General features: G+C 38.7%; 1 protein-coding gene across 1 annotated transcript in view; it reads right to left on the bottom strand.

Moving 5' to 3' along the window:
• Nucleotides 1-8,309: 8,309 nt before the first annotated feature.
• The window catches only part of slc4a3 (solute carrier family 4 member 3), a 57,471-nt gene continuing 48,697 nt past the window's right edge, over nt 8,310-17,083 (bottom strand). The window contains exons 18-23 of the mRNA XM_031757362.2: nt 16,641-16,730; nt 16,365-16,531; nt 15,996-16,249; nt 13,555-13,724; nt 11,718-11,891; nt 8,310-8,808 (exon numbers count right to left, since the gene is read on the bottom strand). Of these exons, the coding sequence (XP_031613222.2) occupies nt 8,731-8,808; nt 11,718-11,891; nt 13,555-13,724; nt 15,996-16,249; nt 16,365-16,531; nt 16,641-16,730 (933 nt within the window). The 3' untranslated portion in view covers nt 8,310-8,730. The remainder of the gene's footprint in view (nt 8,809-11,717; nt 11,892-13,554; nt 13,725-15,995; nt 16,250-16,364; nt 16,532-16,640; nt 16,731-17,083) is intronic.

Genomic DNA, 17,083 nt, shown 5'->3' with positions numbered 1-17,083 from the left:
CCAGCGCTCCGGCTATTTTCCGATCTCTCTCTCTGGACTCCTCCTCTGACCACTTGTATGTCCTCCCTTTTGTCAAAACAACAACACTTCCAGCCTTAAATTTAATATTTGGAGAAGAAGAATGTCATAGAGAACAACATCTAGTGACAAGCAGAGATGGGCAGTAACGCGTTACTTGTAATGCGTTGCTGTAATCTGATTACTTTTTTCAAGTAACGAGTAATGTAAGGGATTACTATTACAAAAACGGTAATTAGATTACCGTTACTTTCCCGTAGGAACGCTGCGTTACTGCGTTACTAAAACCGTGATTTTTTGCGAGAATGTCTCATGACAGTGACGTAAGCGAGTGCGACGTTCATGACAACAGCTGTGTGCAGATCAACAATGGATAATATATGGAGTGCGGGAGAGAGTGTGAGCGTGCAACGTTTAAAGCGTGGAAGTACTGACCTTATTTTGAGTTTGATTCCATAAAAAGTGACAAAAACATTAGTGTCCGTTGTGCGTGGGAAGAAAACTTCTTTTTACAGCGAAAAAAACCCCTAAACTTCTAAGCAAGCAGCGAGTGCGCTACGACGTAATGTGAAACCATTTGTGAAACTCACAGAGAAACTCGCGGATTCTTCCACTGACCGCCGCGGCACACCTGCACCAGGGTAAACCTCCGCCTACCCCACTCCTGCTTTACAGGTGAAAATAGAGCAACAGGACCGCTAGTCTTTGATTTTATTTTCTGCTGTGTTTTACTTTCATCTATTTGAAAGAGTGAGTGTAAACACAAAAAAATATTTTATTTTATGTGCTGGAATGTGCAGAAAATAGGTTTAAATGTTAAACAAATTTCTTCCAGTCAGAGAATGTTGCATATAATTAAGTTTTTGCTTGATGCATAAAGTTAAAAGATTTAAAGTTTTAAAAAGAGACGTTTCCATTTGATTACATTTTGTATGATGGATTATGCAGAAAAAGTAGAATTGGGCTGAAAGATCTATTGCTTTACCTATTCAGGTTGTAAATTGTGTTTTTAAAAGTAACTAAGTAACTAATTACTTTTGAAAATAAGTAATCAGTAAAGTAACGGGATTACTTATTGGGGGAAGTAATCAGTAATTAGTAACTGATTACTTTTTTCAGGTAACTTGACCAACACTGGTGACTAGTAACTGACCTTATCTCCAGTCACCATCATAGTGTTGGTATGTGGCTTTCATAGTGTCAGCACAGAAAGCATCCACTACAGGTCGGGTCCTTTTTGACAAACGCTCTCATGAGAAACCTCAGATTTTAACAAAAGACACTCTTGACCTTATGTGCTGCCTCTGCACTTGGACAGTTTTTATTTTTTTTCACTAAAAATGTTTTTAAAATGTTTTTTCATTTTATGAATCATCATTATGACCTGTACAGAGTGAGCCAGACTTATCACTTATCAGTACTGGAAGCCGTCCCGAGGTACACACACAGGCAGTCTTGAGGGGGACATTGACTAAATCTACAAAGCTATGTTTTTTATGTTTGAGTTCCAAAACCATAATGCACAGAAAACAACAACATTTTACAGGATTTTGTCATCCAACTGTCAAATTATGGGATATATTTTGCTATTTAAAAAATAACATTGTTTTAAACATTACCCTCCATAAACAAATATGAACACAACTGGCTGAAATCCATGAAAATGTAACCTTTTTATTGTTGTAGTGATTTTTCTCTTCAAAGGTCAAACACTGTATTTCTCTGTGACTCGTTTGGTAAATGTACAGTATATATTTATCACATTATACAGTCTGTAAAATGAAAATACACTGAGCACTTACCTAATGAATGTCCTTCACTTCCATTATTTTGTCTTATGTGTGGCAGAAGTAATCTGGTTTATACTGTAATCGTTTTATGTTGACAGAAATAAAAACAATTCCATTTGTATTTGAAACACATAATAAATATTTATTTCAGACAAAAAAATAATGCTTTACAGTTTTTTGAAAACCTCTTTATAGCCATAGCAAGACAGACCTGCTATTAAAGTATTCACATGACCTAAGTGTCAGTCTACAAATGCAAACATACCGCATTTAATTATTTTTTCATCCAATTACTACTTAAAAGGACTGCTGTGCAGAGCTCATGCAGAAAACTGTGTCAGTAAAACAATGTAAAGGTCCATTAGGTGTTTTGAGGGATTTCAATACTTGAATAATTTTATAGTTACTTGTAATCTGCAAAGGATGCTCTCTTAATCTGACTGAGGATCAGTTGCCCAGCATAAAAACAGAAAGCAAGAGCCAAAGGGGACTTTTCTCAAGAATCGGTGGGTAAACTAGAGACTGTTCAGATCCAGGAGTCCCAATTGGGGATATTATGTCTAATAAGACTCTAGCATCATTTATGCACAAGGTGTTTTTTGGTATTTGTTACCTGATGCACCCGGTTAATTAAATAAGTGCCACTTCAAACTCCTTGTTCCCCAACATGCAGGTAAAGTTAACCAAGTAGCGCCTAACTCTAATGAGAAAATGTAAGCGAAAGAGTGGAAAACAAATAAGATTTGCTACTTGGCTGAGTTTTTAATTTCATGATTGAAAAAGAACATTAGCATCATGTCTTTCAGTGCTCTCTCTCTCCAACTTGCTAATGCGGGTCTCTAAAACGGGACCATTATTTGTCAGCAGGCAATCTTGCCACCAAAAGCACACCTTGTGCATAACAGGGAGTCCCAATTAACTGCTGACCCGTTGATCATGAGACACGGACTTGCTAGCTGTTGTGTGTTGTAGAGCTCTTTGGTCTGGATCTTATTAAAACCTTGCTTAATGCAGCTTACACTGTGCTGGGAGAAACGTATAGTAGTTTTGTTTTTTGTGGATCAGTCACACTAGAGTAAAAACAGTCCTTACGATTCATGGAATTTTGTTGCTGTCAAAGACCAAGTGCAACTACTTGTGTTGACCGACTGTTCACCCAGAGGTTGAGTGGGCGACGCCCTCAACCTCTGGGCAACCACTTTCAACTGGAAGGCAATTGCACAGGTTGCCAAGTGGAGGCAACTTATAGCCGAATAATCATGGTGAGACAGGGACTGACTGGAATCGCTCTCAGACAGGCAAAGGTTTTCAAATAATCATTGAAAACCTTTGAAAGAGTCGGTCTGTGCAGATGAGTGCAACTCGACTGCAACAACTCTTTGCAATACGGGACTCGACTCAAGTGGTTGCCAGCTGCTTGTATCCTGATTATATTCCTCTATTAAAAACAAGGTTGCAGAGTGCTTGCGTCATTTTCCACAGGTAAAAGCACTTCCTACTGACTCTGTCTTAGTGCTCTTTTATCACTGTCTGGACTCAGTAAATTTGCTTTGAAGAGTACAACTGACTGGGAGTGGTTGCAGACCTGGTCAGAGCTGCAACACGAATGCACAAGGTCACAATAGTTTTGTTCATTTTGTTTTCCCTGGTGTGACTTCAGCATAAACAAGTGGCATAGTCGTAAAAATCATAGGTGTTTCTTACTGAACTGAACTGAACACCTTCTATGTTCTATGAATAAAAAAATACTATCCACAAAAAAGAACATTAAAAAACGGATAATACTGGAGATAGCATTTAATTTACAGCAGGAGATGAGGAAAATCAGATACCAAAAACCAAAGACAGAAGAAAAAAAATAATGGCATTCCTCCAGCATCCATTATACTTCTGCTGCTCTTAGGAAAATATCAGTGTTACAGAATTTCCTTGCAGTAGTTAATCTTGTTTCAAATGTGTCTGATTTATAGTTATATATGGTCAAACCGAGTACACTATTCCATATGCTAAAAATCCAAGCTTGCCAGACGTCTTTACTCAAACTGATGACAGTGGATTAGCCTTGGTTCAAAAATAACAGAGCCAAGTCTTAGAATTGGGTGGGTGGCCTGGCCTGCTACCATGGAGGTATAAGGCGACGAAATGAGGTGACGTGAGAACGTTGACATGACAGAATTTTTTTAAGGGTCAAAAAGACCAGAACGATTTTTCTTTTCATCTCGTGTGTTCTGACATCCAACACCAGACAGGACCAAGAGGCAGCGCCACACCTTTTCTTATCTTAATAATACCCACAATTCCACTTTTTTTTTGTGTAAATACTGAAAGGATGTTTTGGTAAGACTGTTTGCTGGTTCTTTTTAGGCTGTGGCCTCCACAGACACAGCAGCTCGTGTCACACACACTTGTATCGGACATACACCTTGGGGCCTCTTTCACCATCACAGGTCGTATCAGCACAGCATTGTTGACAGTCAACAACTTTGGCTAAAAAAATGAACTATCAAAGCTTTCACTGCATATTTAGTTATTAATGGCATCAACAAGGCATTTTACTTTAATCTAAAAAATAAAATCTTTACCCCCCTTTTGATTCTCATGTTCTCAGCCACTCACAGCTGGCTGTACAGCATCAACTCTTAGTCTCTCATAGTATTGCACTTAGTGTTCTGTGTACAACTAACATTAGTGTGCGCTTTTATGTATGGAAGTTAAATAATGACAAAACTATTAGACATAGAACAAATGTAAGCTTTCAACAAACTATTAAACAATGTTAGTCTGCCTGAACAGATTTATAAATGCTTTTCATTTTCATTTTTTAAATAAAACTATATACTTACTGGTCACTTCATTAGGTACACCTTGCTATTAACAGGTTAGATTTTGCCTTCAGAGCTGGCCTAATCCTTCATTGCACAGATTCAATAAGGTGGTGGAAACATTCCACTGAGATTTTGGTTCAGACTAACATGATAGCATAGCTTTGCACAGTTACTGCAGATTTGTTGGCTGCACATCTACCATCTCCCAATACACTGCATCCCAAAGGTGCTCAATTGGAGCGATAGCTGAAGTCTAGTTTAAGATCACTTGAGCTTTGTGACATGGTGTGTTAGCCTGCTGGAAGAAGCCAGCGGAAGATTGGGACATTGGGGTCATAAAGAAATGGACATAGGAAGCAACAATTCTTAGGTTGGCCGTGGTGTTTAAAAATGGTTGTTACACATTGTTTTTGCCACAATAACATCCAAATGCTGCTTGCTAAATTTCTTTTGGACTCACAGACTACAACTAGCAAGTACAGCTTTCAGGGTGACAACTACAGTGGAAGGTAGTCCAGGTTATTTCAAATGAACTGTTGTCCTTGTAAATTAAATAAATACAAACTGAAAAAATTGTCTGTAAGGCAGAAAATATGAGGGATGCTTGCTTACTCAGGGCAATCTAGAGTTTCTCTTACACTTTTTAAATTCTAGATTAGAAAAAATACATAAATGTCACAAAAAATGAAGAGTTAAAAAAAACCCAAAAACATCAACAACAAAAATAGTTTTTTCATTTTTTTTGCAAAATTATTTGGCAGTGCACTTTCTAACATGGTGACCACTCATAGTTGTGTCATTAGTGAACTTCCATAAATCAAGTTCCTGCCCCTAAAAACACACTCAGTCAGAGGCAAACATTCAATAATGTCACGAATACGGTTGGGGTGGGTATAAAGAAGAAAATACCTCACTGTCTTTGCCCTCAGTTTGCCATTCCAGTCTCTTTAAACTACCGAAACATAAACACATGGTTGAAAAGGTCCATTAATAACGCAGCCCATTTTAAATGAAACTGCTACAGAGTGCTAATTCAAAGCACATTGTGTTACTCATTAACTCGGGGAGCTGCAGAATTAAATACAGACTGCAGCAGGTGTACGCTTCACATCAAAGAGGAACTTCAAGTGCAGGCCTACAGAGAACAATCTGGGGGGAAAGAGAGATTAATTTACCGTTAAACTTCTATGTCACTTCACTGGAGTAAACACAATTCTCTGCACTTGACCTCTTTTTCCTACATTGTACAACATAAAAGCCGGGACTGTAAGCCATAGATTTTTACATAGCAAGCGCCGGATTGCCTTGACCGCTTTATTTACACAAAGAGGCAACAAACTAAAGGCTGGGGAGCAATATTTACAGATCAAAGGTCAGTTTCCCCTGAGACTGAATCCTTGCATGGCTCATAATGTAGGGCATGGTTATGTGAAATAAGATACACATTTTTTTCATGTGCATGAATTACAGTACATTGCTGACCATTTAAAGTATGTTTATAGTGGGGTTTTGGCCTTTTTGCCAGCAATTTATAGAAACCTCTTCAGCTGCCAAGCAGTCCCTCTCTCTCCTAACTTACTATGCACTGTTTTCTTTTAAAAGGGTCATAGACTAAATGTTAGCAGTACATACTTTTTGGTAGTAACAGTGCAAAGAAACAGACTTTCATGTTGAATTAACTTTTTTGCCCAGCATCCCCCAGAGTCAGGAATTTGGGTTTGGGTTCAATCATCTCTGCTGTTCTTTTCCACTTTCACTGAATGTGATCAAAGAGTGTGCCATCAAGATATTGTAAGAAAAACAGCAGACAATTGCATTTGTGTGACTTTCTGCAGATATCCACCCAGTTAAAATCCCCAGGACTCAGCTGATGCTTCCCGAGTGTGTCAGTGATAAAAGCAAGGGAACCACCGAATGGAAACATGGAGAAAGACCAGAACCCAATGTGCTCACTTTTTTTGTTGCATTCAACAACTCCCGTCTGTTTTAAATCAATACGGATAAACTTTATAATCCTAATGTTTGGTGAACCAGACACTGAATATCCTCAAAACATCTAAATGTGAAGCTTCTTCATTTCAATTCCTAAGCTTTTAATTGTTGACCGTAAATGGACCATTGATCCAAATATAGTAAAATCACACCAATTTTTAACACTAATCAATAAATTAGTTTAAGCTTTTTTATTGTTTTATGTACAGCAGCTGTTATGTGTTTCTGTGTGGCAGAAAAAGTTAAGGCTTCTGAAAATGTGCATGTGTCAAAACTACACTTCATTAGGTACACCTTAGGTAGTACCATGCTGGACCCCCTTTTGAGATCTGGTGGAGGGCATTTGAGGTTTTTGATCTAGCATGCATCCTGCAGGAAAGAGCCATCAAAAGTGATGTACAGTGTGGTCTTCTGCTGCTGTAGCTTATCCAATTCAAATTTAATATGTTGTTCATTCAAAAATGCTCTTCTGCATACCTTGCTTGCAATGAGCAGTTAATTGAGTTACTGCTGCCTATCAGCTCAAAGCAGAATCTCCTCTGCCCTCTGGACCTCTGGCATCAACAATGCATTTTCAGACCATTCTGTATAAACCCTCGAGATGGTTTTGTGGGAAAATCCCAGCAAATCAGCAGTTTCTGAAATACTCAGACCAGACTGCCTATCATCGACTACCATGTCACATTTAAAGTTACTTAAAAACACCTTTCTTCCCAAATCTGATGCTTGGCCAAATTTAAAGAAGTCATCTTGACTATGTCTATATGCATACATACATTGCTGCAGTTGCTGCAGTATGATTGAATGATTAGATTTGCAATAACAAAGAGATGAACAGGTGTACCTAATGAAGCAGCAGGTGTTGGTTGCAATATAGGATAACTCTAAAAACAGATGGTAAATTACAATCCCAAGCTCACAGTCTTTCTGTGCAATGCAACCTTCATGCATCCTGCAAATGTTTAAATGCTCCCCAACATTTTCAGTACTATTGTGTCTGTGTTAGCCAAGTGTGTTATTCACGACATCTCTTAAAAAATATACCAAATCTCGCAAAAAACTGACAGATACTTTAAATAAAGACACATTTTTCTGTTTTTAACGTGTCACTCTACACAATGTTCTTTATATTTTACAGTAACTCTAACAGTAGCTTAAGCTATCCGAAATCTAAATACCACTAAGAACATGGTATAGCGTTAAGTCCAAAAGGTCACAAAATAAATAGATACAACAAAGTAGAAAAATAGGTTTAGACCATGTTAGCTATTTACTTATACATCCAAGGTCATAATAATGGGATCAGTGGAGGGCATTAATCACCTTAAAAAAGTACAGTGGCAGCCCATGAAGAGGCACAGTCTCTAGGGGATTTTGGCTTCATGGGAGACTACATTTAGAGATGAGGACTTGTGCCAGGGAGCTGGGTTGGCAGAGAGAAACATGACCTTTTTTTCTACAAGTCTGTACAGAAAGGAAAAGGACTGACTTAACTCCTCGTTTGCACACCATTGCAACCTATAGACAAAGGCAGTAATACAAAGGAAAAAGGCAGTTTAACAACAGAGGCAGTAAAACCCATTGAAGGCTTTACATTTAGAGAAAGTTCATTTGAAGAATTATTAAGTTTGATTGAAATCCTCTCCTCATTAAAGCAAATGTTTCCTTTCTCACAGATCAGTGCCAAAATAAGCCTGAATTAATCAAGCCTGCTGCAGTCCTAAAGGTCCCCATTATCATTGCACTTATGCCCAGAACCTGGAGACTAATTAAAGGGAGACATCAGGTAAAAAGAGTTCATGTAAGTTATGTTATGTTTCTAGATTTGTATAGTCCACTTCAGGTATGCATTCAGTGCTATTTCTGTCAGGGTTAAGACATTGACACCACCACAAAGATCTAACATTAGATGTGCTTGAAAAAAAAAACTGGATTAAATAAAGGTAAAAAGTGCTTATCCAGCTAAAGATTCTGTATATTTTACAAACACCATTGAAGAAGCTCCTCTTGCTATCCAGAGACAATGAGGTTTCCAAGATTTGCTTCCTCCGATTGGTCAGACCTGCAGGATGTAGGTGATTCTTTTAGCTGGTTCCAGCTTAAATTTATACAAGCATGTGGATCTCATTGTACTCATCTCGTCCGTCTTCATCAAAGTTGGGCGAATCTTCATCACAATCCAGCTGCAAAGGGTTGAAATACCTCATTATTTTTATTTAATGTTCATTCTGGACAAATTAAGCACAGTTTAGCTCTGCCAATTAAAACAATGCTGTGGAATAAACTAGCACACTGGCGCCATCATTGTTAATTCATAATTCAAATACAGCAATGCATGCATTTTGACTGAGCAGTACTCTGTTAATTATACACAGCAATTAGTGCTTCTAAGATCAACGCCTGAAAAAATAGGCTGCTTTTCGCGAACTAAGGCTTTAGCACAGAGCCCAAGAGACCAGCCGGCAACCATCTGCCAGTCATGTATTCTCTGACCACTTGGCGAGTGGTTTCTGAAGGTTGATGGCATTTGCTGCCGCTAGCTACTCTGCTAGCAATGGTGAAATTACGAAAAGTGTGACACAAACTGTTTTCTGGAAACAGAAAACATTAACCTTTAAAATAAAAGCTGCATCTTTTGATAATTGTTGGCTGCAGTGGCGTGGCACAACTTTTAATCTGAAGGTTTCTGTTTTTTTCAAGGTTTACCACTGCTCAGCTATTATTGACTTTTTAGCGAGTTCAAATAGCAACTGGCAGCAACTTAACCTAACTGAAACATAAAGACAGAAACAGATGGAAAAAGCTAGCCTGACTGTTTAAAAGTCACCAAATCTTGAACAAGCAGACTACAGTGATGTCATCGAATTTTCTTTGTTAATCTGCATTAGCCAACTTAGCATCACAGATGCAGGCTTTCAAATTATGTTTAAGATGTAGACAAAAGTAAGAAATTTCTTAAAACATCTGCTTTTAAAAAAATATAAAATTCTTTCTCTTTATATACAGTTTAGAACCGAGTTATAGCTTGTTATTGGAAAATGTGGTAACAAGAAGAACATTAGTGAAACAATTACAATCCCCAGTTCAAAAAACACATTGGAATGCTGTAATTTTAACTACATAGAGAATGCAATGATTTGCAAATCTCATAAACCCATATTTTGCGAACTATAGAACACAGAAAAAATACAAATGTTTAAATTGTAAAATGTACCATTTCAAGGTCATACGGTCATTTTGAGTTTGATGGCAGCAACATATCTCGAGAAAGTTGGGACAGGGCCATGTTTACCACTTTGTAGCATCTCATCTTCTTTTTACATCAGTTTGTAAATGAACTCAGGAGAGCAGATGCTGGACTTTTGGGAAAGGAATGTTGTCTCATTCTTGTCTGATAGAGGATTCTAGCTGCTTAACAGTCCTGGACCTGCTTTGTTGTATTTTTCATCATGTCCCAAATGTTTCAGAAAGGTCTTGTAAAGGTATGAAGTATGCACTTTAGCATTGTCTTGCTGAAATATGCAAGACCTTCTCAAAAAGACAATGTCTGGATGGGAGTGTAGTTGCTCTAAAAGTTGTATATACCCTATGGTGCCTTTCCAGATGTGCAAACTAAGGCACTCATACATCCCCCTAGTATCGGAAATGGAGGCTTTTGAATCGATAATAAGCCCGAGGTTCCCTCTCCACTTTAGTTCAGAGGATGCAGCGTCGATGTTGTCCAAAAAGAATTTCAAATCTTGATTTGTCTGACCGCAGAACAGTTTCCCACTTTGCCTCAGTCCATTTTAAATGAGCCTTGGCCCAGAGAAGCGCATTTCTGGATCATGTTTGCTTATGGCTTCACAATTTTACACTGAGGAATATTATTCTGAGAGCGTTCCACAATTCCCTTTTATCCAGTCATGTAACCGACCAGTTGCCAGTTAACCTAATTACTTACAAAATGTTCCTCCAGCTGTTTCTTTTTAGTGCCACTTACTTTCCCAGTCTTTTGTTGCCTTTGTCCCAGCGTTTTTGAGATGTGTCAGATTCAAACTGAGCTAGTATTTTTCTTGAAGCAAGAAAATGTAGCAATACAGGAAAATGTAAACCTTTATGTTTTATATATTCTCATGTGAAGAAAATATGGATTTATTTATGAGATCTGCAGATCACTGCATCCTGTTTTCATTTACATTTTACAAACCGTTTCCACTTTTTTGGGATTGAGGTTTTATTTTATGTAATTATTGTAGAAAATCATTGATGGCATGTGTCAATCTTGACTAGCAAAGGTCCAAATGTACTTGTATGTACTTAGTAGGTTTTTGTAACCAAATTAATTTGAATTTTTTATTTTTTTTTTAAAATTGCATTTCTCATACATGGATCATTAGAAGTTTTCCAGGAATGACTTTCCCACAGGTTCACATTATTTCATCCACTAATGTGAACATGAGACAAACCAGAGCTACAAGTCCATTTTCCCCCTTTGACTTTCTTTGGTTTACCAATTGTCTATAGTGCAGAAAAGCAAAGAAAAGAATGTGAAACAGGAACATTTATTATGGAGTTCATACAAGGGTGAAGGTTCGAGGGAGTGGAGGATTTGACGTCAAGGAGGTTCAGCTTTGGCAATTTTCAACTTTTGCCAGTCCTTTAGGTGGTTTGGGGCAATTCTGCAGCGCAGAGGGTTCATGAGAACACATCACAAACGGTGGTCATGTTAAGAATAAGCCTATTTTCTTGCTCTTAAAAAGCTGACATTTACGAAATGGAAGGTTTTAATTTGACAGTGATGACATGTATGGGTTTAGGCAGATCTGTCCAAGAAAACATGAAACCCAAAAGCAAAAAGCAATATCTGCGTATGTCTTGAAATTATTTGGATGAGAAAGCTGTCCATGATCACAGGGGGAAAAAAAAATCATCAGAACTGTCAGGGGTCAAGTTTGTTTCAAGCCCTGACACGTCAGTATTAGACCGATATAGAAACATGCCAACGTCCGCTGAATTTTAAAATTGCCGTATACAGTAAGTATCTCGAGGCTATGTGGGATCGGATGATTGTGGCAAACATTCTCGGAAAGCCTTTACAACCCAAACCTACCGCCTGGAGCTCACGCTCCTCGAAGATCCTGGAGAGGATGAGGCGTCGCAGTGGCACCGTCATGATGAGGACGAAGGGGAACGCCAGGGAGGCCGCAGTAGACTTCACTACCCACAGAGCCACGATGCATGCCAGCTGAATGATGGTAAACATGTTCATGCGCCATGTCTTCACCTGAAGAAACACACACGTATTGGTCAGAGGGTTAGAAACCAGGAAATTACAGCACAGACAGAGATACCCAAAGATGCACAAATCACATTTTTGGCTCCATCTAGTGGAAAATTCTGCATCTAATCATATGATTTAAACATGCATGAGGGTTCGATTTTCTGTTGCTCTTTTTTTAAGAAATTCACTCGGGAAAATTTTGAATTACAAAGCCATTAAGACTGGATTTTAAGACATGGGAATGGTTGTAATTTATTTACAGTCTCATAGGCTTTATTGTAAGTTATCACGATAAGCAGCTGCAAAGTTGCTCTGGCTGTGAATGGGAGACTTGTTAGCAGGGAGTGTTCCCTACATAACAAGATCTAAGTTCTTCTATGTGAGCAATTAGGTTGGAAACAGTGCTGTTTAAAAAAAAAGAGAGAGAGAGAAAGAGCATCTGCGCACTTGAGGACGTACTGTTTAAGTTTCTGGTAAGACATGAAATACAATCCTACTATGTAGTCCCATTGAGAGTGTGTGTTTTCAGGCACTGGTGCTGTGTGTAAATAAAGATCCCACTACATCCCAGTTATAACTGTTTTTTTAACATCTAGGTAGTCTGCTGCACATGTAAACACAGCAACTTTAGAAAAAGAAGTTATGTTTTTGATATGAAGGTGTTAAGTTGGTTTGGAGTGACGGGGATGGAGAAGATTAGAGATGTAATGGGACCTTTTTAAGTCTCTGCTTCTCCTCTGTATCAAGCTGACCTGACAATATGGAGCCTCTCTCCATGTAATCTTCCAGATATATCACATGTTGATGTACGAGTTATTTTTTTATTAGACAAACCTCTGAATGTATTCTGTGACCATGGCAGAGAGATAACCCGTCTCTATAAAGATGCAGGCTACTGTCACGGTGCCTGTGCTGTTTGACCGCTTAACAAAGGTAATGAAACTCATAAAGACAGCCTGGCTGTGTGCGCCTTAATTCATTTCAAATTTCAGCAACAATATATTGGGCAAAGGATGTTGAAGATGGAGCTTCATCCAGAGGTCCATGGATGTAGTGAAGGAGGACATGCAGAGGGTTGGTGTGACAGAGGATGATGTGTCTTTTTATAGAAGACTCTCTCGCAAAATTTACAAGGTTTTAGAATACGGCGCAACACGACATGACGTAACGCTAAAATCTCTTCAGATTTTTTTTGCTTTAATATTGTATTAAATGTTTTAATTTACAGAGGTAAATGGTTTGACACCAGTAATACAAAGAGTAGATAAAACTATGCTATAGTCTGACAGCTGCAAGTGAAATAAGAGGAATGGATGAATTAGTAACCAGATGGCCAGAAAATGAACTGTGCTTTTCCCTCAGCTGTTGAGGTTACTCTCAGATTGGGGTAAAAACTCCAGGAAAAAACTCTTTCAAAACCAGGACTTTAAACCAGAAATCTGGTGTGCATGGTTTTCATTGGGATCTGTCATTATCCACTGTGACGTTGTATTATGTCTCTGACTCTCAGCATCTAATCCTCTGTGTTTTTCTTTTGATTTAACTCAAACGCTGAGGACGGACGTCATTTTGGTCCCACAGTTGCTGCTCTGCTGGCTTTGGTTTCTCCATGTTACCACTCATAATAGAGCAGAGGGCATGTAAACATTGCTATTGCGTGTGCTACCTTGGTGACGTAGATGTGGTCCGGGTGGTGCTTGGCAGGCGTGACCATAAGCGTTATGCGTTCGTACAGCTGGATGCCCGTCAGAGAGGTGACCCCCATGTACAGGAAGATCCCGAAAAGCACAGCCAGAGGGATGAGGCGGAGAATATCTGTCATCACTATGGACATACCTGATGGGCAAACAGGGATTTAAAGGGGGACTTTTAACATGATTTTACTGCATGCATGCACAATAACTGGCAACTGTGGAGAAAATTATTCATTCAACAAGGGAACGGGAACGGCCCTTAAAAACAAACACGCTGTCGTGCCTTTTATTAGAAACACACTCCCTCTTCAGATGCCTTGGTTAAGATACTCTCAGGGCTAATCCAAACAGTCTTCTTCCTAATCCAAACAGCATTTCACTCAAACAAAAGCTCAACAATCATGATGACTCACCACGCCTGCATACCCAAACTGGATCAAACTAGACTTAAGATTGCTTCGGGAACCCTACCTTAATTGAAACAAGACTTTCAGTCGGCAAAACGCAATGAGTCAGTGGATGAAAAACAATGCTGCAATGTCGGGCACTGCATTTTCACTTTCACAAAATTTTCTACTTGTAGAACGACTGTCTCGGCTCATTTTGAAGACAAACAGAATGAAAAATCATTTTAAGCTGTTGTTGGGCTGAGTCATCCTTCATGAATGTCTAGACATGCAGGAGCTACAGAGCTGCCACTCTTCCAGCGTGTGTTTAATTACCTAGAAATAGCCACTGGTTCAGATTCTTGTTTTATTCCATCTTGAATATTGATCTGATGTAAATTCTGATCGTTACATTTTCCTTACATAGAATGATAAGAAGTATAATTCTGCCAGCCGATTACGTTGTCTCCCCTTTTTAATTCATTTTAGCTAGATTAAATAGGTTAATTTCTACGTTAATGTTGGCAAACTCTTAAAAAACAACCGGGTTTATATTTTTTTTCTGTAATTGGACAAAATAATTGCGTTTATTTTGACTTTGGAATTAATGTTGCTATACTTACTATGGCAGCAGCCACACAGTGTATGTACAATCATGTGAAAATGGACATTTTCACAGACTCTGTGCAATCCCCTGAAAGACCAAGTGCACCCCATTCAGTATCTTGTAGAGCCATCTTAACATTAAGTAACTTGAAGTAATCTTTTTCTGTCTCACTTTAGAAGAACTTTAGGGTGGATGTAGCTCATTAGGTATAGCAGGTCAACTATTTGAGGATTAATTTATGCACAGTTCTCCTTCCTTAATCTTTTCCTTTTTCAGCCACTCTCTTGTTGATTTATTGCTATAATTTGGATCATTGTTCTGTTGCAAGACCCAATTTCAGCCAGCCTTTAGTTTGGCTTTTGCCACATGTGGCACTGTGCATTATTACCAAACATTATGACTCTACTTCAGTCTCATATGTCCAAAGGACATTGTTCCAGAAGTCCTGTGGTTTGTTCAGATGCAAACTTTGCAAAGCTAAGCACACTATGTTCCTTCTTTTTACAGAAAAGAGGCTTTCTCCTAGCAACCCTTTCCAAACAAGCCATACTTGTTCAGTTTTTCTAATTGTGCTGTCATGCACTTTAATATTTATCATGCTAATTGAGACCTGTAGAGTCTGATATATAGCTTTTGGGTTTTCTAACAGTTTCTCTGTGCACTGAAAAATCTGAGATCTGGCTGAATATGCTGGTCCGTCCACTCCTGGCGAAAATGTGGCATTGTAGTAACACATCCGAATGCTCCAGACCAGAAAACTGACGGACTGCTGCTTTTATAGAACTGTCCAAACTTGCTAAAGATCAGTTAGTCAAGTGCATTTGATTAGCAGCATCTGGCTACTACTTATCCTCTTAACTCCTCTGAAAGAAGTAATGGTTTAATTAGTTTTTCACAGGACTGCACAGAGTGTTTCAAAAACGTTCATTTCATTTGACTTGGCCACTGGCTTCATTTTCAGACGTTGAGGCTCCATTCTTGTGTTAAAGTACCTTAAAACTGCATTCCTTTTAATGGCCTGCAGTGGGGAGAAAATAACCCAACTCCTCAGCAATTAGGACCTTTTCCTAATGAGTTTATGGACTTAATTGATTATTTGAAATCTTACATAACAGAGCATGATGGTCATTGAGAAAAATGAAATCCCAGTCAAAGTGCTGTAGACGTTCTAAACAACCATCTGTTTAGAAAGTCTGCAAATTGCAGTTTTCTTTACAATACAAAGCAAAGAAATACAAATTTTAATAGATTTCTGAGAAATGTATTCTTTAAAAATATATACAATGTATGCATATCTAAAACAACAGGCTTGATGTCAGGCCTGGCTAACTACAGTTGCTAAGCTATGATCCAAAAAGGAAGGGGGTGTGCTGCATAGTCATTTGGTACTCCCCACTCCCATCCTTGCCTCTCCTCTTACCAACAAGCACAGCCACAAGAAGTCCGGTGAGCCTCTGCTCTTTCACCTCCTGGATCATGGGCTTTTCTCCAGGAGCCGTGGCCTTGCTCATCACTGTGAGCGCATTAACATGAGTGACAGACCGCACAGTGGCTGCCGTGAGCCATGGCAAGCCAAAAAGGGGGCAGAGGGCACCCAGGATGACAATGAGCAGGAGATCCAGATGGAAGCCAGAGCCTTTAACCAGCCGACGCTCCTTCTTGCTGACTATTAATCTAAGATGTTGGAGGAACAAGACGAAAACAATACAATGTTTATTTTAGTAAACATATTTCATGCACATGTAGAGAATGCTTTGCAACTGTATATAATCATGGCGTGCGAACGTACGAAGTAATTTGAGTTTCCATGAAAATAAGAATGAACACAAGCAAGGCAGGAACAACAGACGCCCCCATCATCCAAGTAGGGAAGGGCTTCTTGTCACCAAAGGGGCTGATAAACCAACCTCTCTTGTCAGGAGACGTGACAGAAAAACCTGATGGCACATTGAGTTTCTAAAAGAGAGAAAAAAAATCTGATTTTAATACTGAAAAAAATGTATTAGAGCTTTTGAAAATGTCTGCACTTGCTGTGCAGGATTTCTGTGATTAGCAGTGACGCTACCTGTGTGTAAGTGTCAGTAATGGCATAATCCACCAGTACTGAAACTAAGATTGAGATCGGGATGCCAAAGTCACCGATAATCCTTCTGGCCTGGGGATATCAAAAAACCAAACATTAAATTAAAAGTGAAAATGCATCCCAGATCTCATAGAGAGAAACATCACTTGAGCGTTAAGTCAAAGATTATGAATAAAGAAGTCATGTAGAAGGGAACAACTTACTGTTGAGTGGAAAAATTATGATTTGAATTGCTTTTCATATGAATGAGTATAAATTATATGACTGATCTGCTCTTTTTTCATCAAAACAAACCACTTTAGCTATCAAGACTATCAAGACTACCCAGCAGCAGTTTGTCTGTAAAACAGAAGCTTAAAAACGTATTTGCATCACTGAATAATTGCACATAACTGTGCCAGTGTACAGACAAAGATATTTACGAT

This window comes from Oreochromis aureus, linkage group 16, assembly GCF_013358895.1.
Source record: "Oreochromis aureus strain Israel breed Guangdong linkage group 16, ZZ_aureus, whole genome shotgun sequence".
Classification (NCBI taxonomy): Eukaryota; Metazoa; Chordata; class Actinopteri; order Cichliformes; family Cichlidae; genus Oreochromis; species Oreochromis aureus.
Note: the sequence above shows the minus strand (reverse complement) of the source record. Positions and strands in the feature narration are given on the sequence as shown.